Source organism: Silene latifolia, chromosome 7, assembly GCF_048544455.1.
Source record: "Silene latifolia isolate original U9 population chromosome 7, ASM4854445v1, whole genome shotgun sequence".
NCBI lineage: Eukaryota > Viridiplantae > Streptophyta > Magnoliopsida > Caryophyllales > Caryophyllaceae > Silene > Silene latifolia.
The window spans coordinates 6,717,363-6,740,014 of record NC_133532.1 but is presented as its reverse complement, the minus strand read 5'-3'; the positions used below and the strand labels follow the sequence as shown (position 1 = coordinate 6,740,014).

At 35.8% G+C, this 22,652-nt stretch overlaps 5 protein-coding genes and 1 non-coding gene across 9 annotated transcripts in view; 2 read left to right on the top strand and 4 right to left on the bottom strand.

Annotated features, from left to right (window-relative positions):
- The window catches only part of LOC141591545 (tropinone reductase homolog At5g06060-like), a 106,066-nt gene extending 84,722 nt beyond the window's left edge, over positions 1-21,344 (bottom strand). Inside the window, exons 1-5 of one of the 2 annotated variants that reach the window (XR_012520922.1) lie at positions 21,108-21,344; positions 20,802-21,009; positions 20,442-20,658; positions 20,193-20,299; positions 19,614-19,823 (exon numbers count right to left, since the gene is read on the bottom strand). Coding sequence is in view for 1 of the 2 variants with exons in the window: in XM_074411922.1 (XP_074268023.1) it covers positions 19,626-19,823; positions 20,193-20,299; positions 20,442-20,658; positions 20,802-21,009; positions 21,108-21,196 (819 nt within the window). In the remaining variant the exon portion in view is untranslated. Of the gene's footprint in view, positions 1-19,516; positions 19,824-20,192; positions 20,300-20,441; positions 20,659-20,801; positions 21,010-21,107 lie in introns of those variants that run through there. The other variant, XM_074411922.1, reaches the window with a different exon arrangement.
- Positions 326-7,570, bottom strand: LOC141591543 (uncharacterized). Of its 2 annotated transcripts, none has more exons than XM_074411920.1 (15): positions 7,443-7,570; positions 6,984-7,071; positions 6,822-6,868; positions 4,302-4,391; positions 4,162-4,215; positions 3,839-3,916; positions 3,660-3,728; positions 3,101-3,253; positions 2,899-3,025; positions 2,740-2,780; positions 2,175-2,264; positions 1,845-1,949; positions 1,091-1,273; positions 726-835; positions 326-595 (listed from the first exon to the last, which is right to left on the bottom strand). In XM_074411920.1, the coding sequence occupies exons 1-15, from the start codon at positions 7,479-7,481 to the stop codon at positions 520-522; spliced, it is 1,350 nt and encodes a 449-aa protein (XP_074268021.1). In that variant the 5' UTR covers positions 7,482-7,570; the 3' UTR covers positions 326-519. The 2 variants fall into 2 exon arrangements, with proteins under 2 accessions (XP_074268021.1, XP_074268022.1); XM_074411921.1 differs by having other exon boundaries at positions 4,302-4,388.
- On the top strand, positions 7,621-7,694 carry TRNAV-CAC (transfer RNA valine (anticodon CAC)). The gene has a single exon. It is a non-coding gene; the product is annotated as a tRNA-Val (tRNA).
- LOC141590847 (methylsterol monooxygenase 2-2-like) lies at positions 9,489-12,411 on the top strand. Of its 2 annotated transcripts, XM_074411379.1 has the most exons (7): positions 9,494-9,675; positions 10,001-10,138; positions 10,327-10,472; positions 10,581-10,700; positions 11,251-11,463; positions 11,549-11,629; positions 12,127-12,411. In XM_074411379.1, the coding sequence occupies exons 1-7, from the start codon at positions 9,646-9,648 to the stop codon at positions 12,206-12,208; spliced, it is 810 nt and encodes a 269-aa protein (XP_074267480.1). In that variant the 5' UTR covers positions 9,494-9,645; the 3' UTR covers positions 12,209-12,411. The 2 variants fall into 2 exon arrangements, with proteins under 2 accessions (XP_074267481.1, XP_074267480.1); XM_074411380.1 differs by lacking the exon at positions 10,581-10,700 and having other exon boundaries at positions 9,489-9,675.
- LOC141591531 (tropinone reductase homolog At5g06060-like) lies at positions 12,509-14,613 on the bottom strand. The gene is made up of 5 exons (XM_074411894.1): positions 14,475-14,613; positions 14,091-14,298; positions 13,391-13,607; positions 13,205-13,311; positions 12,509-12,814 (listed from the first exon to the last, which is right to left on the bottom strand). Exons 1-5 carry the CDS (start codon positions 14,561-14,563, stop codon positions 12,617-12,619), a joined length of 819 nt encoding a protein of 272 aa, XP_074267995.1. The 5' UTR covers positions 14,564-14,613; the 3' UTR covers positions 12,509-12,616.
- Positions 15,786-17,963, bottom strand: LOC141591530 (tropinone reductase homolog At5g06060-like). Its single transcript, XM_074411893.1, has 4 exons — positions 17,643-17,963; positions 16,998-17,422; positions 16,213-16,319; positions 15,786-16,129 (listed from the first exon to the last, which is right to left on the bottom strand). The coding sequence occupies exons 1-4, from the start codon at positions 17,849-17,851 to the stop codon at positions 15,929-15,931; spliced, it is 942 nt and encodes a 313-aa protein (XP_074267994.1). The 5' UTR covers positions 17,852-17,963; the 3' UTR covers positions 15,786-15,928.
- Positions 21,345-22,652: the final 1,308 nt, after the last annotated feature.

The window sequence follows — 22,652 nt, the reverse complement described above, 5'->3', positions numbered from 1 at the left end:
TTTTCAGTATTTATGTTTGACCACTCAAACCTACATTTCTCTTCATAATGTAATCACCTAAAAATTATTTTCGTGATTTTTAAAGTCATCTTAGACAAAATATAACTCTACCAAATCATAATCTAAAACATTTCCCTAAAAATTTAAGCGATTTTGAAACAATGCCCTAAGAAATCGTCCTATACGTAAGTTATAGCTACCGAGTTTTACTTCTACTATAACCGACGACCGTGGCATTTTTTTTTGATAATGCTGCAAAGACATTTTGCGACTAATTAATACTCGTAGTCATAGTTATGCTAGTTTCTCTCGCAAAACCGAAGAATAATCGTACTCTGTAGTCCGTAACATAAGTCGAAACAATCAATTGAATAGTTACATTTCCTGAAGAATCAGTTGTATACAACAGACAATGCTATATGACTACAACAATCAATTTTGATACTCCGTATTTCGTAAGACGGGTTCAGAGTCCGACTCCAAGTATGACCGACATAATCACATGAAGAGTTTCCTTCATCATTTGACAGGAAGAGCAGTATCATGCTTCATTTTAACCAGACTGCTCTCGATATTTCGTAAGACGGGTTTGTACCTGAAGTATGAAATCAAACAGCAACCCACATATATTCAGCCATCCAGGATTCTCGGATTTAGTTTCAATCAAAAGAACAGACGGCTAATCTAAAATTATGAAATCAGTATCGAGACTTGGCAAAACTTACAGTCGTGCAAGGTTAGTATATGCCCGTGTAGCCTGTTGGAGTTTCAGAGACAGTTGCATAACCTCAGCTGATAAACCCTCTGCCCTGCTTTGTTCCGTGGCTAGCTGTCCCTGTAACCAATTCAACGATACTTCAGAGATCGTATGACCCTTATGCTTTTTTTACCAATTATATGTCAATTTATGAGCCATGTTACCAAAACAGTTTTTCGAGTAGTAAAATATTAAGAAATTCTTTAGAATGGTAGATATAGGGCAAAACTTCCATACTTCACAGTTCGGACATTTTTTTCACAGCTGCAGAAAGAAAAAAACAGTTTTTTGAGAAATAAAAGGTACTCCGGATGTTAGAAGCCGAATACAAACCTTGAGGTCGAGTACTTCATTAGTGTAATCAACTGCACCCGTTTCGTCTTTTCTAAAATGATTGGCATTGGTTGAATTGTTTACTGTCAGTCCTCCATTCGACGACATTACACGAATCTGTTCTGTTCTAATTTGATCCAGCAATCCTCGGAGCTCTTCATTGTGTTTTAGACATTCTTTTACCTAAAACGTTAGACAAGTAAAACGAGAATTAACTCTCGTAATTGCCAACAACAACTCACCCCTATGTTCAACATAGAAACGCTGCTTCCAGATGACCCATAATGAAAGCCGTGTCATGAATTACATCAATCAATAGCTACTTCACAATATTAGAAGTGTAGAATTAATGAGTTATTTTGTTTTACTCTCTTATATTCCGAAACCTTTCCAATGGACATGAATATATTTTCTCGTGATTTAAGCAACGAAAAATCCATCGGTGTATAACCTTTCAAATTTTCCATTGTAGCATCAAAACAAGAAATGTACACAATTCAATGAAAATAGACGCAAAAGAGGATAGTAAAGTCAAAGGACACCCCAGTCCCCAACTATTTACCTTTCTGCAATCAAGATACAAGCGCATAAGGGCGTCCAGTAAACTAATCCCTCCGTAGAAAAAAGGAAGAAAGGAATAATAGATGAATAACCAAACACCAAAGCCACCGAATACTATCAGTGTCACACGAGACACTAGACACTAGACCCGTGACGAAATGCCAAAATAATCTTAAAAGGCATCCTAAATTACCTGATTTTCCCAATGTGAAGCCACCCCCGCAGCTTCCTGATAGGCAGATGTCAGACTCGAGTTCTCTTCGAAAAGCCTCTCTATCTCGGAAGATTGAGAATCAATCTGTCAATGAAAATGTTAACATCAGCATATCAAATTAATCGAGTGCTGATGGCCTATTATCAATGAAATAATGTATGCCATATAGATAGATGTGTATTGTTCGATTTCCATAAACGTGAAACTGATTAATTTGATATTTTTTCGTAGACGCCATATGACATTAGTAATGATATTAATCTTTTTGCTAAAAAAATTAATCGAGCGGTTTGGAACGGAAAGATATACCTCTAGAAGAAGCTTCTGTCTGCCACTTTCCAACCTCTCCACCATTACTGCCATATCATGCAATTGGTTCTCTAGCTTCTCCTTGTCTTCCTACAAGGTTTTCAATCATTACGCTATTTGATTAGGGACCATTAAAAGCACTAAACTTTACCAAAGGCTGGTTCGTAATAAGAGAAAAGGGAAGTTCACACAGATCGTGTTTGTTGCTACAAATGCCAAGAACCTCAACTCAGAAAATCTCTCAATGCATCCAAAAAAGTAGTATGAAATACACTCTTATGAATATTTCTCTCCTTCGGAATCTATGTTTTACAGTTCTCTTAAGACTAGGAGTACTTCTACGTTCAACTGAAAATCAATTCACCGTCTTAAAAACAAGTATATTAATATATTCGGTATATAAAACCAAGGGAGTTTATAAATTCTATGTCCCCTTTCTAGTCATGTTTCAAATCATCCTTCGATCCCAATCTCACAAATAAATGCATTCCATCAAAGTAATTTACAATCATATTTAAATGGATGAAACAATGTTAAAATCTATAGGCTGCCCAATGTGACTTACAAAGGTAAACGCATTCGAGGATATTTTCCTTGAAGCATCATCTGCAATGCATAACAACCAAGATGTTAGGAAGACTAAACAAGATGCGACTTATTGATACGAAACCTCCTACATGTGATTGGTGTTACTGAAGTAAGCACCCAAACACATAGAGAGTACCTGAAGAAGTTTTCAGCACTTTCGCAAGCTTCAATTCCAAGTCTTCCTTTTCAGACATGAGAGCAGAAACCCGAGCTTGCTCTTCTGCTAGCCGTTGCTGCTCTTGTTGCCTCAATTTCAACTCTCTCTGTAACAAGGTCACTATGAGATGACTTCAAAATACGACAAAAAAGCAATTTGATAAAATGCTTATTTAAGTTACCTCGAACTCCAATTTTAGGTTATTTAGCTCTTTTTCCCATATATGAATTTGATCTGGTGAACCCATAGAAGACATACTACCAGCGGAATCATTGATTGCTTGCTGATGAATGGAATTGAGTTCTGCTCTTAATGCAGCTGCGTCTTCCTCAGCCTATTACATGACAACAGTAAGTACACAAGGAAGAAAACTTTCAATATAAATCAACAGAATAAAAAAGTAAAATAATTACTCTCGTGTCCCATCTTGTGTCCCACTGCTTTAATCTTCTAACACCTCATCCTTTAATGACATCTAAATATTCAATTTCAATGTTTAATGCTTATGTGTCAAATGGAGAGAGAGCGGGACACAAGATGGAACACGAAAATGGGACAGAGAATCCGGACTCGAAAGATTGCCTCACATACAGAAATTGTGAGGCCTACAATTGATAAGGGATAAATCATAAATGTGCTATTGGGTAGTCGGTTAATAAAGAGCGGTCTCACAAAAAGTACTGTGTGAGACAGCCTATTTTTATAATTTTTGTGACAAAAAGTGCAAAACAATTGCTTACTCTGTACTGTTCTTCTTCAGCCTCCTTCAAACGCTTTTTTAGTGTCCGAAGTTGTGCTGAGAGATCCTCCTACATTAATACACCGAATTCATACATTCAATGTCCAAACAAGTATGGGTATACAAGTATATCTCCAAGACCATCTATATATCATGACAAGTACTACTTAAATTGTATACCCGTGCAACAACTGCAGCATCTTTCTCCATTGCGACATCCCTGAGTGCTTTTCTCAAAGATGGTACTGAAATTTGTTCCTGCAATTTGACAACGCATCAAAACCTCATTCATTTAATAAACCAAGCGATTCATAACCAATAAAAAAGCAAGGAAAAATAAATAAAGAATCCCCACGAATATAATCTGAAAACTTAAAGACGGTTTTACATGTAAGACCAACACACCATATATACTAAGAATACATATATATCGGGGTGGTTTTACATTGTTACATAGTCTCATACAAGAGTAACAAGACACACTGAAAATATAATGTGCCTACCAGATCATTCAGTCGCTTTTGCAGTGTCTCACATTCCACTTCCTTCGTTTCAAGCTACAAGGACGAATGATGGCTATAAGTAAAACATACCCTTTTAAACGACCACGTGTCACAAAAAAACGAGAAAACAAGTCGCATACCTTTGAACTAAGTCTGTTGTTTTCATCCTCAAAAACAGCATTCTTGTTCTGTAAATCCCTAATCTGTGCCACTAAGCTGCCCACATCCTTCTGGAACCAAACAATGCCAACCAAACCACAAGTTACAACGCGCTCAAAATCAACAACGGAAACTAATCTGCAGAAACCTTAACAATAGCCACAAAGATCACAACTTTTATGACAATTTCTCATCTATGTATTGAAGTATTCTATCTACTCGTACAATTTACGCAAACTCAGATAGTTCTACAAGAACATCTTCAAGAGAATCTAATCACAAAAGCTAATAAAACTCAGAAAGATTTTACACCTTGACGACAAATTGTCATCTATGTACAGAAATATTCCCACAATCAAAATTTACAAAAGCCCGGAAAATACTAAAAGAACATCTTTATTCTTCAACAAAAGCTAACTGCTAATCTACACAAGTCCTCAGAGATGAGAGAACCCCTAAAGATAACAGCTTTACGAAAATTGCCATCAACAACAACAACAACATCAGAGCCTTAATCCCAAAATGATTTGGGGTCGGCTGACATGAATCATCCTTTCGAACCGTCCATGGGTGCACGCACGCCTCAAAATGCGAATAAAAAAGGGAAGATAAAAAACAAAAGGGAGAACGAAAATGTAATGGAAAGTCAAGGTGAACTTAGGGGTTTTAAAATCGAATTCCGTCTTTCTTTTATAAAAACTTAAAATTTAAATCGAGAGAAAAGATTAAAACGATTTTTAAAAACCGAAATAGAGTTAAGGATCCGGAATGAACCAGGTAAAATCTATAAGAAAGTGGTTGTTGAAAAAGTGTGTAATAAAGGGGAGAAAAATAAATAAATTAATTTCTTTAAATTAAATAAATAAATAAAAGCACTAAATCTGTCAAAAAAACATCAAATACTAAAAATCCACATGTATCCTTTCCCTCCATTGTGCCCTCTCCGTCACCATACTCTCCTCAAGCCCCAGAACTCTCATATCATGCTCTATCACTCTCAACCATGTCTGTCTCGGTCTTCCTCTGCCTCTAGGGACCTTTTCTGTTCTCCAAGTCTCCAGCCTCCTAACTGGTGCGTCCATAGGTCTCCTTCTCACATGGCCAAACCATCTTAGTCGGTTTCTTTACGAAAATTGCCATCAATGTAACAAAATTTTCCATCATTTTGAATAACAGAAGCACAAATAGTTCCACGACATCGTCAGCAGAAGCTCATCCAACTTCACTAAGGTACCAACACCCATAAATATCACAGCTTAACATGGTTATCGGATTAACAGAAGCCCTGAAAATTCTACGAAAACATCTTCAACAGAAGCTAATCTACAAAAATCCTAATAAACTCCCTAAAGATCACAGCTTTAAGACAAATTGTCATCAATGTAAAAAAAAAAAAAAAAAAAAAAAATTTCCCTCACTTCGAAAGTTCGAAACAACAGAAGCTCATACAGTTCCACGACATCGTCTGCAGAAGCTAATCCAAATTCCAAACAACTTCTAACAAACCACCATATAATCAAAGCTCCATTACACAATAATGTTATCAATTTTTAGTTTCAACTTCACTAATGTACCAACAGTTCCAACACCCTATAAAGATCACAGATTCACATGGTTATTGGATTCCCTTGCCGATTCGCAATTCGCTCTTAAAGATTGTAAGTTATACATGTATTTTCAGTAAAAGACATGATAGAATTCGCTCTTAATGATTCGCAATTCGTAAACTCCCCGAGCGTATCAGGCAACCCTGCTTCATTATAATTTCTTATCTACGGCACCCGAATTTCCCCTCAATCAAAATTATAAGAAGCTCAAACAGTTCCACAAGACAATCAACATAATCTAATCAAACAACATCTAACAACCCTAAGCAAAGATCAAAACTTTACAACAAATTTTCCAAATTTAAACATTCAATATCGTCAAATCACCAAAAAAAACCCTAAAATAAAACAATTTCCTTCCAAATCATTCCTATTGTAGAGAGATTTTGGTTTGCCTTGGAGGAGGGAAAATGGATCCCTCCAAATCCCTCCCCCCTTAATTGCTATCCAAACAAGGGATTTTAAATCCCCTACTCTCCCTCCCTTTCCTTTCTCTCCAACCCTCCACCCGCATTTTGCTATCCAAACAAAGGAAATTGCCTCTCTCCAAATCCCTCCCCTTCTTCTCCTTCCCAATCCTTTTATCCAAACAAGGCCTTAAAGATTGTGTTATAGATGTATTTTCAGTAAGAGACATGATAGAATTCGCTCTTAATGATTTGTGATTCGTAGGGTCCCCGAGCGTATTCGTTAACCCTGATTCATTACAATTTCTCATCTATGACACCCAAATTTCCCCTCAATCAAAATTACAAGACAGTCAACATATGCTAAGCAAACAACATCTAACAACCCTAAACAATGATCACAACTTTACAACAAATTTCCCAATTTATACATTCAACATCATCAAATCACCAAAAAAAAAACCCTAAATTAAAAAATGTACATTACCTCAGAAAGCTTGGAAACACTATCAGATTTTTTGATCCCACCATTATCTGAAACCAAATTGAAAAAAATCAATTACCCAGATTAACTAACATGATAAACACATGATTTCTTCAACAATCTTTCATTAAAAATTAAAATTAAATTATAAATTAAAAAAAATACCAGGATGATTAGATGAAGTGCTGAGATCAGACCCAGAAGAAGCTTTGCTCATCCTTTCAGCTGCTCTCTTTTGCCTTATTTCCTCTAGCTGCAAAATTCATCAATAATTTTGGAAAAATGTCAGATTTTTGAATACCCAATTGAAAATTCATCAATGAAATTCGAAAAAACTTAGATTTTTGGATACCCAATGGAAAATTATATCAATTAAATTGAATAAATGTAAGCTTAATTAATATGAAATCTGATAAATAAAAATAGGGACATTCTATTTCATATAAGGATTTTACTAAATCATACACGAGTTTGGGAAAAACTAACGGGACATTGATTTTACTAAATCATACACGAGCTGACGAGCTTACGAGAAACTAATGGCAAAATGGGTGTGATTTAGTAAAACCGTATATGAAAAAGCAACTATGTAAAAATAAAGAAAATGATTAATAATAAACTTACAGTTCTTCGACCAAGAGATGCATGGTGTTGAGAATTCATGATGGTATGAAAAAATTGAGAGAATTTTTTGAAGATTAATGATATGATGAACACCAATGCATCTGTTTTTTATAGGTAATTTTTTCTGAATTTAATGGTATTGGTTATATAAAATGATGATGTGTATGTGAGCAACTAAGTCTGGGTGGTGTAGTCGGTTATCACGCTAGTCTCACACACTAGAGGTCCCCGGTTCGAACCCGGGCTCAGACATTTTTTTAATTTTTTTTATATTTTTTATAAGTAGATTGCCCAAGTTTAGTTCAGATTGGACAATTTGGTCTAAACCAACTTTATTTAGCTCTAGTCGCGCTGAAGATGTGATCTTTTGCCATGTCCGATTCAATAGACAGAAATTTGTGTCCTGTAATTGAATATTTACTTCTTACCTTAAAATTATAGAGTACTAACAGTTTTACCATTTTACCATTTGTAACGATGAAAGTGCAAGAAAAGGTATGTAATTTGTCCAAAGGCACTTGTCCATTCATGAAATGTTAATGTAAAGGGCAATTTGTCAAATGCACTGAAATTATCTTCGAACAAACTTCATCTCGAGTGGATTGGTACGTATTCGACTATATTTCACCACTAAGAATTTTACTTCATAAACTCAGGTTAATTATTGCATATTGATTTACTCGAGCTCGAGTTAAGCCAATGTCTATTTTAAACTGATTTTGAGCTTTAACTTAATAAGCCGATGCAAATTCATCTTAAAAAATAGAACGAGTTAAATAGATGGAGGAGATGAATAGCAGTCAGCAGAATGCCTAGAAAACGACAACCTCTTGTTTCATCTACCTATATAGTACGAGTATTATTATTTGACCTGTTTTATATTTAAGTTGAATACAGTCGTCACGGATACGGTTGTTTTAAGGAAGACCAACTAGAAAAATTAATACTCTTCTCTATTTTATTTAAAAAAAAAAACTCCATATAAAATTTAATATAAAAAACAACTTTATTACGGAGTATATCTATATGATTATGATCTATATTTGTTTATGTTGTGCGAAAGCGTTAAACCTTTTGTTAGACCTCTGGTATATCAGTGTTCACGATCTATATAGTATGATACTGTTTGTTTTGGACCAAATCCTCACGAATTGAATTTACTTTTGATCTCCTTCTCGAAGAAAACCATTATATTGTAGTATTAAAGTTGGCGGACTCTTATCTTTAGGTCATCGATATAAAATTTGGGTTTACACCTTAACAATTTACTCTTAATGGAGTATATAAGAAGGATATATAGAAAGACAAACCTCTTTATACGGCTTATAACGACTTTCTTCCCATCTAAAATAGGGGCAGCATTAAGTTGAAATCATGACTTATAACTACTTTATCGTCTTAACTTAAAATTTCTCACAAGTCACGATCTTCTTTTTACTCTTGCCTTATTTAAATCGGATGCAACGTAACTATGCAAGTGTTTTCTTAATCGGTTTTTCCAACGTGTACCATACGGACACCAGTAAGAGGATTATACATCTGATGTACTACCTCTAATTCTATAGTTTCTGAGCATTATAATAAAGTTTTTGAGTTTTGTTTTAAAGTTTCTGAGTTTCACTATGAAGTTTATGAGTTTATTCACTTAAATATTAAGCTCTAAAAAATTACAATAAAACTCAAAAATATTACATATAAGTTTAGTTAAATTTGAGTTTTTGATGGAAAAAATATTAAAATCTAACTTATAAACTTTATTATGCTCAAAAAATACATATATGCTCAAAAATAAATAAAGTTTGAGTTAATAAGCTCAAAAAAAATACATATATGCTCAAAAAACAAAAAAGTTGGAGGTAGACAGGTAGTACATCCGATATATGCTCCTTTTTCTCTACGGACACACATTAATAACTTAATATGCAAATATTAACAATACATTTTAAAAAACCGTTTCTTAATTAAGTACGATCTTAAACAAGAACATAATACTTATAATTTATTTCTATTTTAATATATGAGATACATCATACATGTACTTTTAAAGGTCGTTATACGTCCAACAAATCGTTTATAAATCCAAAGAACACAAAAGTGCAAACAGATTTCTTTCACCTGAACTGTGATTGTATCACTCTGTTTCTGGTCTCACAATCACTCTCTTTCTTCCAAGAATCTCTCTGAATTCCAAGCTTTGTCTCCCATGGCGTCCCTCCTTGAATCTAGCTGGCAGGTTATTATTATTTACAACAAATTATTACTCGTGACAGTCATAAGTTATAACGGGTCTGTGAGAATGTGAGACGTTAGAAGCAAGACTTGCCGATTATTATTATTATTTTTTAATTTTTTTCATATAAAGATTCTTAGCAACATTTGTTATTATTATTGTTTAATTTCACTTGCTAATGTTGTAATATTAACATCCAATAGCTTGCATTATCGGTCTTTTTTACTTTTCCGTCTCTGGTTTTTTCTGTAAATGTTTATCAGACGTGTCTGTAATATTTTTGCGCATTTTGACTCATTTCTAACTCTTGTTGTTCCTGCTGTTGCAGTACATGATCACTAATTTCAGCGACTTCCAGTTATCCTGTCTCGGAAGTTTCATCGTTCACGAGAGTGTTTTCTTCCTATCAGGACTCCCTTTCGTACTCCTGGAGAGGCTCGGATTTCTTACCAAGTACAAGATTCAGGTTTCATTCACGCTTCGTCCTCTTTTGTCATAGGATAAAGTTAGCCGCGCTTCTTTGAATTTTTTAGTTAATTAGCGTTAATTAGCAAAATAATTAGATAATTAGCGTTCATTTAAAACTATTTGGGTCCATAGTATAGTGTCCACGTCATCACTTTTTATTTACTGAAGCGGATTGTTTCTTTTCAGGCTAAAACAAACACTCCTGCAGCACAATTGAAATGCATAATGCGCTTGCTATTGTATCACTTTTGTATAAATTTGCCAGTAATTCTAGTATCATATCCGGTCTTCAAATTAATGGGGATGCGTAGTAGTCTTCCGCTGCCACCCTGGTATAGTCAGGTTCTTTATATAGTATAGCCAATTAGCCATTTTCATAAGCATCAATGTTGTGCAGCGCGCAACTCCCTGACAGTAAAATTAGCTGTTTCCGTTTGCAGGAAAGAAGTCGTGTCTCAGTTAATATTTTACTTCTTCCTTGAAGATTTCGTGTTTTATTGGGGACATAGGATACTACATACGAAATGGTTGTACCAGCATGTCCATAGCGTTCATCACGAGTGAGTGACGGATAAATCTTCTCGCTGTTTTTTCCCTTAAAAATCCCTTTTTTCGGAAAATGCACGCGGTGCCCTTGAACTTTGATGTTTTGCCTGAAATACCCAATTTTTTTATTCGGAAAACTTTAAGAGGCCATAACTCGTGTTTACGAGCTCAGAAAGTGACGATTTTTTTTTTCAAATTGATTATCTTTTCGAGAACTACGACTTGAAAAAAAGAATTTGTGACCAAGAGATATGGCCACTCAAAGTTTGTTCGGTAAAAAACTTTGACGTACAGAAACTCCTAGCCACGGGATCCAAACACGACTTTTTTTTTTTCAAATCGTAGTTCTCGGAAAGATAATCGATTTGAAAAAAAAAATTATCACTTTCTGAACTCGTAGTCACGAGTTATAGCCTCTTAAAGTTTTCCGGAACAAAAAATTGGGTATTTCGGGCAAAATTCAAAACTTAAGGGCACCGCGTGCATTTTCCCATAATTTTTTATGTTCAGGAATTGGTGCTGGTTTTTCTGCATAATTTGTGTGTTATACTGTAATATGTGCAGGTATGCAACACCATTCGGACTAACTTCTGAATATGCACATCCAGCTGAAATACTATTCCTCGGATTTGCTACAATTGTCGGACCTGCCATCACAGGCCCACATGTGCTTACGCTCTGGCTGTGGATATCGCTTAGAGTTCTCGAGACTGTCGAAGCACATTGTGGGTATCACTTTCCTTGGAGCCCGTCACATTTCATTCCCTTATACGGAGGGTGAGTCTTATAAATCGATTTTTCTCATCTGATCTTAGTCGTCGTCTCTATTAACATTTTGTCTTGATTGTTTTTGCTTGTGCAGTTCGGATTTTCATGATTATCATCACCGGTTATTGTACACGAAGTCCGGGAACTACTCATCAACATTCGTACACATGGACTGGTAATTAGACGCAGGTTACTATTTGAAACACACTGTTTTATGCATGACTGTTTTCGTCTTTCCTCTGTAATGGTTTTAAAAACTTTGACCGACAATAATTCTCTGTTACGAGTTCAGAAAACGGTAATTTTTTTTACAAACCAATTATCTCGTCAAGGCCTTGAATTTGAAAAAAAAAAATTACCGCTTTTTGAACTCGTAGCCGGCAGTTATGGTTGGTCAAGGGTTTCTTAACGAATAAACTTTGACTGACCATAATTCTCGACTACGAGTTGAGACGTCGGTGAATTATTTTTCAAACTGAAGAGCTCTTAAAGATGGTCAATTTGAGAAAAATTTTTTTATCGCATTCTGAACTTGTAGCTAAGAGTTATTGGCAAAAAAGATGTACATCTTAGAAAACGAAAAAATTCAAGGTACACGAAAGAATATCCCTAAAAAGAAAAGCTATGTCAATCCGTTGTTTGGTTTTGGTTTAACAACTGCTCGGTGTGCAGGATGTTTGGTACCGACAATGGTTACAGAAAATTGAAGGCGATGAAGACTACTGAAGCTGAAGCCGAAAGTAAGCAAATGTAAGAAAACATTATTTACTTTTGTTGGCGAACCTCATAATTTGATGTGAATGAATAACGTCTTTAGTTTTTCGTGAATGCCGATTTCATGACATTCCATTGATATATATATGTAAAGACTATGAGCTCCTTTTATGCTCCGTTACCTCTTTTATTTGCGGCGTGTTACATCGACTGTGACGTTGTTCGTTCATGGCATACATCGACCAATATATACCTCAAGCTCAAGTATCGATCTAATATAAATTCAAATATTGGATTGTTCGAGTTACAATTTTGTCAAGGAGAACAATACGGAAAAATGCATGATTTATTATTAGCTCAAATTAAAGTACAATAACAAAAAACATTACACCAGTAACTCAAGGGCTCTCGCAAATTACCAAGAAACTGTTTCGGAACTCAAATCAACTTAAGGTTTAATTTGAAATGAAGGGTTGTAACCAGTGATAGTGAACCCGCCATCGACGCAAATAGTTTGACCAGTAATGTAAGATGAGGCCGGCAAGCAAAGGAATGCTACCAAAGCCGCAACCTCTTCTGTCTTCCCTAGCCTTCCTAGCGGAGTTCTGTTTTCTGCACCTTTAACGTACTCCTCGTCACTAAGATCCTAGAGAAAAAAGATTATACATCGGATGTATTACATAAGACTTCATATATATTTGAGTTTTTGTGTATTTTTTCGAGCTTTTTGACTTTAAAATTCAAATTTTTCTGAGCTTATATATAATATTTTTGAGTTATATTGTAATTCTTTTAGTTTTATATTTAAAAGAATGAATTCAAAAACTTTCTAATAAACTTAAATTTTTTTTTTTTAAAACAAAACTTAAAAACTTTATCTTAATAATACTCAAAAATTATACCATCTGATGCAGTACATCATATGTATAATCCTACCATTTATTCCGTTAAATACTCGATTTTTTTTACCCTGTGCCGGGAAATATCAAATTTTATGCTGTGTTGGAAAACAATTTTACCCTGGTAATTTAAGTACCTTTTCGGTGAGGGGAGTTCGGATGTACCACGGTGCAACAGAATTTGTTCGAATGTTATCCTTTGCCCACTCGCATGCTAAATTTCTTGCTAGTTGATTCATTGCTCCTGCCAATCAATAAAACAAGCTCCATAAGATTGCAAAACATTATTTTGAAATTTATATATTCAATTTCGAAATTCAAACCTTTAGTAGTTCCGTAAAGAGAGCCAACGTCGACTGACACGACCCCAGCAACGGAAGACATGAAGACGATACTGCCAACCCCTGAAGTTTTGAGAAGGGGATGGAAAAGTTGGCATAAATGGTACGACGACTCAAGGTTGGTGGACATTATGGTTGCGAAATCTTCGGAACTGAACTCCTCCGTTGGCTTCTTTATGTACTTCCCTACGTTGTTCACCTATTTACATGTATTCAACCATAATATGTTACTCCGTATCTGTATACCAAGGAAAACGCGGGAAACTGAAGGGAAAATTCCGTCAGTAAAGCCCATTTTCCGTCACTAAAGTGCATTCCTGACTAAAAATCCGTCAGTAACGCGCATCGCTACGTTTCGTCACTAAAAATTAGCTCATGGCGGAAAATCCGTCAGTACTTCCTTTACTGACGGCTAACTGACGGATTATCCGTCATACAGTCAGAAGGAGGTTCTGACGGATTATCCGTCAGTAATGTCCAGTACTGACGAAAAAACCGTCACATGTGTCACCTGTGGTGAGCCCAACAAAAATTTGAATTTTGCAACTTCTGACGGAAAAACCGTCAGTAATGACCAAAATACTGACAAAAATTCCGTCAGAACTACACTGTTACCAAACGAATAAGGAAACACTTACTCGGAAATTTAGGAACGAAAACAAAATGGTAATTATGAACTCACCAGGATGTTGAGCTTGCCATTGAACATGGAGGAGACAGTGTTCATGAGTTCCTCTCTTTGAACTCGACATGTTACGTCACATACCGAACCACTTACTTGAAAACCTTGGTTAGTCCAATTGCTTATGCATGAATCAAGCTCGGCCTGATTCCTAGCACATGTATGAACCCTAGCACCAAACCCTGCTAATTCTTCCACAACCGCGTATCTGCAAATTTCAACTCAAATGTTCTTAAGAATGGACTAACTCGAAAAAAGTTCTTTTAACTAAATTTTCGAGTCTCTCATTGTCCAGAGCGAGTGCAAACGCTCCAGCTAGATCCACCACTGATAATAAGCATGCAACGAATTAAAAAGCGATATGAAAATCAAAGGAAAAAATACCCAATTCCTTTAGTACCACCGGTAACAAGAGCAGTCATGTTAGTAAGAGACCATCGTTCATCTCGGGTTTTGCTACTTGTTTGAGCCATTGTTCTTTCACCTCTTGCAAAATGTAAATATTTAAGCTTCGATATATGTATGAACTTATACTCTAGTCTCTATATATACTAGTCCATAGCAAATTATTGCAGAAGAGACAATATTTTTTTTGGTGTAAACCGGTTCCCTTGCAGCGGGTGCTCTCACAAAGAGGTAAACGGCTGGTCAAAGAATTTGCTCCATTTTCATGGGCGCAGAGTGATCGAACTCCTGACCTCTAGTTAAGAAATGAAGTGAGCAACCACCACATCAAAGGAAAGAGGAGCCGAGGAGGGGACCATTTGTAGTTTTAGTTAATATATGACGAGTGGACAAATCTTATTTCAAATGAATAAGACACCCTAAAATAGAATAGGTAAACAAATGACCGACGAGTATGTTCTTGTCAGATGATGCGCAAATTCTTATTTCAGACAGGCTATATCCCGTCTGAAATAAGACGGACCAAATGTAGCCATTTTACGATAAAATATTACTCCCTCTGTCCCGGTCATTTGTTGTCCTTTTCCATTTTTGGGTGTCTTAGTCATTTGTTGTCCTTTCTATTTTAAGAATCAACTTGATGAGTAATTTGATCATTTTCATTCAATTTGTTCCACTTGTCATTTAGTTATTGACATTTTCCTTATTCCTTGGTCTTTGTGCCAAAACGAAAGGACAACAATTGACCGGGACGGAGGGAGTACCATTTTTGGATAAATGTTACCATTATTTTTAGGGTAAAAAGTAACAACTTTAGTTAGAACATTTTATCATTAAATGATAACATTCTATTAAAAAAATGGTAATATTTAGTCCGTTTTATTTCAGACTGTCTAAAGCAAGATTGCATAATAAGGGTCATATGGTTAACCACCATTATTATTGCTCAGTTGCTCTGATTCAACAACATCAAGTTGCAAGGTGAAATACTAATCAACTCATTGCCATAAAAGTATAAGACATATCTTCTTTTAAGTATTAAACACCATTAAATACAAATTGTCTTTAAGTATGAAGGTTGCTGCCAACCGCTATCCGTAAGAGAGAAACATTTGTGAACGAGCAGTAAAACTTTAAGCAGTTCTAAAGGATGATTCATGTTAACCGAGCCTAAATCATTTTGGGATTAAAGCTCTGTTATTTCGTTGATGAGCCAGTCTCATGCGAATTTGTCCGAATCATTTAAGAGATCGTGCAGTGTCGAACTAATATAAATCTAAATATTGGATCTCGTGCGAATACATGATATATTAGCTCAAATCAAAGTACAACAATAAAAACATTACGCCAATACTTCAAGGGTTCCCGCAAATTACAAGGTACATGGGATCGAATGTAAGATCGATTATTGTAAAGTACAATTTAAAGTAAATTTAAGGTCTTTTTATCTGAAACGAAGGGTTGTATCCATTGATACTGACCCCGCCATCGACGCAAATGGTTTGACCAGTAATGTAAGAAGAGGCCGGCAAGCAGAGGAATGCTACCAAAGCCGCAACCTCTTCTGTTTTTCCGAACCTTCCTAAAGGAGTTCTACCTTCTGCACCTTTCACGTATTCCTCGTCACTAAGCTCCTACAATTTAATCAAAGACGGGTTAATAAATACTCGAATTTTAACCTGTGTCGGAAAACTATTTGACCCTGCTAATTCAGTACCTTTTCAGTGAGAGGTGTTCGGATGTACCACGGTGCAACGGAATTTGTTCTAATATTATCCTTCGCCCACTCGCATGCTAAATTTCTTGCTAGTTGATTCATTGCTCCTGCGAATTAATTAAAGATCAGTAGGTGGATTATACATCTGATGTATTACCACCAATTTTATAGTTTCTGAACATTATAATAAAAATTTTGTTTTAAAAATTATGAGTTTTACAACAAAGTTTCTGAGTTTATTCACTTAAAGATTAAGCTCTAAAAATTTTCAATAAAACTAAAAAACATTACATATAAATTTAGTAAAATTTGAGTTTCGATGGAAAAAAAAAAAATTAAAATCTAACTTATAAATTTTAATAAGCTCAAAAACAAATATAGTTATGCTCAAAAACAAATAAAGTTTGAGTTAATAAGCTCAAAAAATATACATATATGATATATATGCTCAAAAACAAAAAAGTTAGAGGTAGTACATCCGATGTATGTTCCTTTTTGCTTGATAAGATTGCAAAACATCAAGAAAAAAAACATTATTTCAATGCTCCATAGTATATACACCAACAACAACAACAACATCAGAGCCGTAATCCCAAAATGATTTGGGGTCGGCTGACATGAATCATCCTTTAGAATCGTCCATAGGTGAACGCACATCTCAAAATGCGAATAGAAAAGGGAAAAATAAGAAACAAAAGGGAGAGCGAAATATAATACAAAGTTAAGATATATAAGAAAGTGGTTGGTAAAATGCTCCATAGTATATCCAATGTCGAAATTCAAACCTTTAGTAATTCCGTAAAGAGAGCCAGCATCGACTGCCACGACCCCAGCAACCGAGGACATGAAGACGATGCTTCCGGCCCCTGAACTTTTGAGAAGGGGATGGAAAAGTTGGCATAAGTGGTACGTCGATTCAAGGTTGGTGCACATAATGGTACCGAAATCTTCCGAACTGTAGTCCTCTGTTGCCTTCACTATGTACTTCCCTACGTTGTTCACCAAGATGTTGAGCTTGCCATTGAACTTGGACGAGACAGTGTTCATGAGTTCCACTCTTTGAATTCGACATGTTACGTCACATACCGAACCACTTACGTTAAAACCTTTGTTAGTCCAATTGCTTATGCACGAATCAAGCTCGGCCTGATTCCTAGCACATGTATGAACCCTGGCACCAAACCCTGCTAATTCTTCCACAACCGCGTACCTGCAAATTTTTATAATATTTAATAATGTGTAACTAAAGATATTCACGTTGCAAAACGTGTCTCGACAAGTGTGATAAAGCAACTGTTACTCAGCAATGTAGGCATCAAATTTTTTTAAAACGAGAGTGAATAATTAATGTCATATAGAAAAAAAAAAGTTCTTAACTAAATATTCGAAAGAAAAAGGAAACCATAAAAAAAAAAAAAAAAAAAGAATACCCAATTCCTTTGGTACCACCGGTAACAAGAGCAGTCATGTTAGTAAGAGACCATCGTTCATCTCGGGTTTTGCTACTTGTTTGAGCCATTGTTCTTTCAACTAAGTGAAGTGTCGGAATACAATAGGCAAAATGTAAATAATTTAGCTTTAATATATATATAGTGGCGATTTGCGAGCTGTCGACATAATCCGAAACTATTATGCTCATATCAGATGATGATAAGAGTCATGTGGTTAGGAACCAATGCCTAGATTCATCAATGTCATCATCAACTTGCAAGGTGAAATAATGTTCAATTGATCATTACCTCAAAAAAGGGGCTTCTTTATGTATAAAAAAATACCATAATTAAATACAGTTTGTTTTATTGGCCGTAAAGATTTGCTGTGAGTCGTCGCTATCCATTGGAGAGAAATATCTGTCGAACTTGGGACCTCAGGGCGTCAGGGTCATCAACTTCTGATATCTTATGAGAAGACGATCTTAACCAATCAAAAGTTTAAGCTGATGAGTAAGGCCTCATTTTTTTTTTTCGAAAGCTGATGGGCGAGGCCTCATTTTGTTTTTCGAAATAAGCATTTATGAAGACGATCTTAACCAATCAAAAGTTTAAGCGGATGGGTGAGGCCTCATTTTTTTTTTTTTCGAAATAAGCATTTATGAAACGATCTTAACCAATCAAAAGTTTAAGCCGATGGATGAGACCTCATTTTTTTTTTCCGAAATAAGCATTTATGAAGACGACCTTAACAAATCAAAAATTTAAGCTGATAGGTGAAGCCTCATTCTTTTTCGAAAGAAAATAAGCATTTAAAAGTTTAAGATGATGGGTGAGGCCTCCTTTTTTTCGGAATGGCTCCATAAATGCGACAGCTATACCATATCGAGAAATATCTTCTTTGTTTTGTTTTTTTTCTTATGCATTCATGCTTGAAATAAGCAAACCAGATAACCATGGCCCAACATCTAGATAATTTTTGCCTGTATGTATGCTCCTTTCCATTGAACAACAATTCCGATACCTTAACTGCTAATCTGCTACGTCTTCGTGTTATTGTCGTATTTTACCTTGTTTTTAATACCTTAGTCATTCCATTTTTATCGCAAAATAAACCGCTTATACCCGAGTTTTGGCCCCATTTCGAGAAATAAACCATATTGAAGTATGATGCAGTTGTTGGCAATATAGCTATTTTCGTCGAAAACTAAAGTATGAACATGCATGGCTTGGATAATTTATTAATACAACAACAACAACAACATCAGAGCCTTAATCCCAAAATGATTTGGGGTCGGCTGACATGAATCATCCTTTTGAACCGTCCATGGGCGAACACACGCCTCAAAATGCGAATAAAAAGGGGAAGATAAAAAAACAAAGGGAGAACGAAAATGTAATGGAAAGTCAAGGTGAACTTAGGGGTTTTAAAATCGAATTCCGTCTTTCTTTTATAAAAACTTAAAATTTAAATCGAGAGAAAAGATTAAAACGATTTTTAAAAACCGAAATAGAGTTAAGGATCCGGAATGAACCAGGTAAAATCTATAAGAAAGTGGTTGTTGAAAAAGTGTGTAATAAAGGAGAGAAAAATAAATAAATTAATTTCTTTAAATTAAATAAAAAAAAACACTAAATCAGTCAAAAACATCAAATACTAAAAATCCACATGTATCCTTTCCCTCCATTGTGCCCTCTCCGTCACCATACTCTCCTCAAGCCCAGAACTCTCATATCGTCGCTCTATCACTCCATGTATGCGTCTCGGTCTTCCTCTGCCTCTAGGACCTTTTTCGTTTCCCAAGTCTCCAAAATCTCCTCCTAACCTGGCAAGGTGCGTCATGGTCTCCTTCTTACATGGCCAAACCATCTTGATACATCAACCAAAAATTCGAGTTACCAATACGTAGCCTATTGATACAGAAAATAATACGAAGAATGCATCGTTTATTTGCTGGAATCAAAATGCACCGGAAACTAAAATTAAGGTTTGATTTGAAATGAGGGATAGTAACCATTGACAGTTAACCCGCCATCGACGCAAAAGGTTTGACCGGTAATGTAAGAAGAGGCCGGCATGCAGAGGAATGCTACCAAAGAAGCTACTTCTTCTGGTTTCCCTAGCCTTCCTAGCGGTGTTCTGATTTTCACACCTTTCACGTATTCCTCAAAGATAGGACCCTGCCATTATTCGCACACCTGTTAAATACTCGAATAATTTATCCTGTGTCGAGAATATTGAGTAGAGTTCGTTTCTGAATCAGCGTTCTGCATCAGCAATTTTAGTTATAACAGAAGCAAGAAAGACAAATAAAAACAATAAAGAAAGCAACGAACAGATTTACGTGGTTCACTAACAGTGTGTTAGCTACGTCCACAGGGCAGACGGGAGAGAGTTTTATTGATATGTAAGGAGCTTTCAGATTACAGATTCAGAAGGTATGATAAGCATGACTGCTAGGGAGAGGCTTAGAGCGAGACCCCTGTATAGTCGTTCGAAGTTGCGACTAACAGATAGATTCCAGGCACAAACCCAACAGTATTATTTACCTGTTGAGTAACAGGAGCTTGGATGTACGCAGGTGCGATAGAATTTGTCCGAATGTTATCCTTTGCCCACTCGCATGCTAAATTTCTCGCTAGTTGGTTCAATGCTCCTGCCGATAAAACATTATTGCAATGATGCGTGCACCGGTTTTGGTTTAATTACTTGGTTATTAATTATTGTATATAACTATATATCCCCATCATACAATTATTGAATGATAAAAGAGAAATATGAAAGAGACAACTTCAAACCTTTAGTAGTTCCGTAAAGTGAGCCAACGTCGACTGAGACGACACCAGCAACCGAAGACATGAAGATGATGCTACCAAACCCTGACGTCTTGAGAAGGGGATAGAAAAGTTGACAGAAATGGTATGACGATTCAAGATTGGTGCTCATTAGCGTAGCGAAATCCTCTGTTTTGTAATCCTCGGTTGGCTTCCTTATAAATATCCCTACGTTGTTCACCTGTTTATAGTTACCCATCGACACCAACCTTAACACGTTACTAAAAAAAAAAAGTACTCTTTACGTCCTGATCTTAAAATACAGCTCAGAGAAAATAAAAAAAAAGGTAAATAAATGACTGAGACAACGGGGTAGTAACGCACCAGGATATTGAGCTTGCCATTAAACTTGGAAGAGACGGTGTTCATGAGCTCCTCTCTTTGAACTCGACATGTTACATCACATACGGAGCCAGTTACGTTAAAACCTTGGTTAGTCCAATTGGTTATGCATGAATCAAGGTCGGCCTGATTCCTAGAACATGTGTGAACCCTGGCACCGAACCCTGCCAATTCTTCCACAATTGCATATCTGCACCACGATCCAACAAAAGTACAAGACCGTGACAATAAGCATTGCAGTGAATTAAAATTAAAAAAAGATAATTAAGGTAAAAAAAGAAAAATTACCCAACTCCTTTGGTTCCACCGGTAACAAGAGCAGTCATGTTAGTAAGAGACCATCGCGCACCTCGAGTTTGGCTACTTGTCTGATCCATTATTATTGTTTCTTTCACCTCTTACAAAATAAATGTAAATAATTGAGTTTTGGTATGAACTTATATAGTGAATATATAAGTTCATGTCCATGCATGTCAGATTATGATAAGAGTCCTGTGGATATGAATACCCAAGTAATAAACACCACAAACTACAATTTATCTTTTGCCCATAATCTAATTTCTTAAGCACGTAGATCGAGGCTGTCAATGCTCTGATTCATCAAGACCAAGTTGCAGGCTGAAATACTATTCATTGCCTCAAAATAAACATGTTTGGCCATAATCTAATTGTCGTTGTTATCGGAAGGGGTAGAAGGGGAAGACGGAGGTTGGCTTGGGAATGGGAACGGGTGTGGAAATCGATGGGGAAAGTGTGGATAATGTGGTACGTAGTAATGATGGGGGATGTATAGGTGATGATCTAGGTAGCACCAAAACGGACACGGACACGGACACGGGACACGGGCACGACACGGACACGTGACACGGCATCCCATAAAATTTAGGACACGGGACACGTTATTTAAATTAAATAAATATATATTTTATAATTATGAACGTTCAATTTTATTTTTATAAAATTATTGGATAGTAAATTTAAAAAAGTGAAGGTAAAATTTGCCCTTGATTATAACTTATTTTCATGGAACACGATTCCGTGGGTTTTCTCGTCATTCATATCAGCAGAGGCGGAATATTGACCTTGACCAAAAGCGATGGTGAAAAGTAGAGGCAGAAAGACGACAACTCCCTTCATCATCATGTTGTTGTAGAGGCTAATTCTCAATTCTGATTTAATTGATTGGATGGTTTAAGTTGTGAGATATTGAAGGGGGTTACAAGGTATTTATACTTATGAATCGGAGTTTTTCAGATAACAACGAACTCTTGATAAAATAATCTTGAAAAACTTGATTCCTAACATAATAAGGCAAGTTTGTGTCTTATTGAAAAACTGTAATTCTAATGACACACTGATATCACTTAGAGTTGTGATGTAATTGTAATTCTACATACGGATATCGACTTTACGGAGCTGTAATCCGAGTCCTAATTATGGTTGAATAAGGTTAAGGACAAGATTTATTTACTTGAGTTCGAAATTGTTCAGATACATGCAGACGTTTAAAATCCGTAGACAACGGCTGAACGGCATGATACTTAATAGAGTTTAGCCTAAGATAAGGGACTAAACTATGCATGTTTTTTCCATCAAGGACCTAAACTTTAAATTTTTCCAGTTAAGGAACTCTTGTCCAACTGCCGTCACATCTCCGTCAAAAACCAAGGAGGCTTGACTTTCACAAGTACTTATGGGACCCACAGAAGTCAAAGTGGGTTTACAAAATTTATTGCCAAAGTTAAATTGGTGAACACTTTTAAATAATACGGAGTAACACAAAAGATGAACACCCCAATAACGTCTCTTCATGAATAATGATACATGATTTTA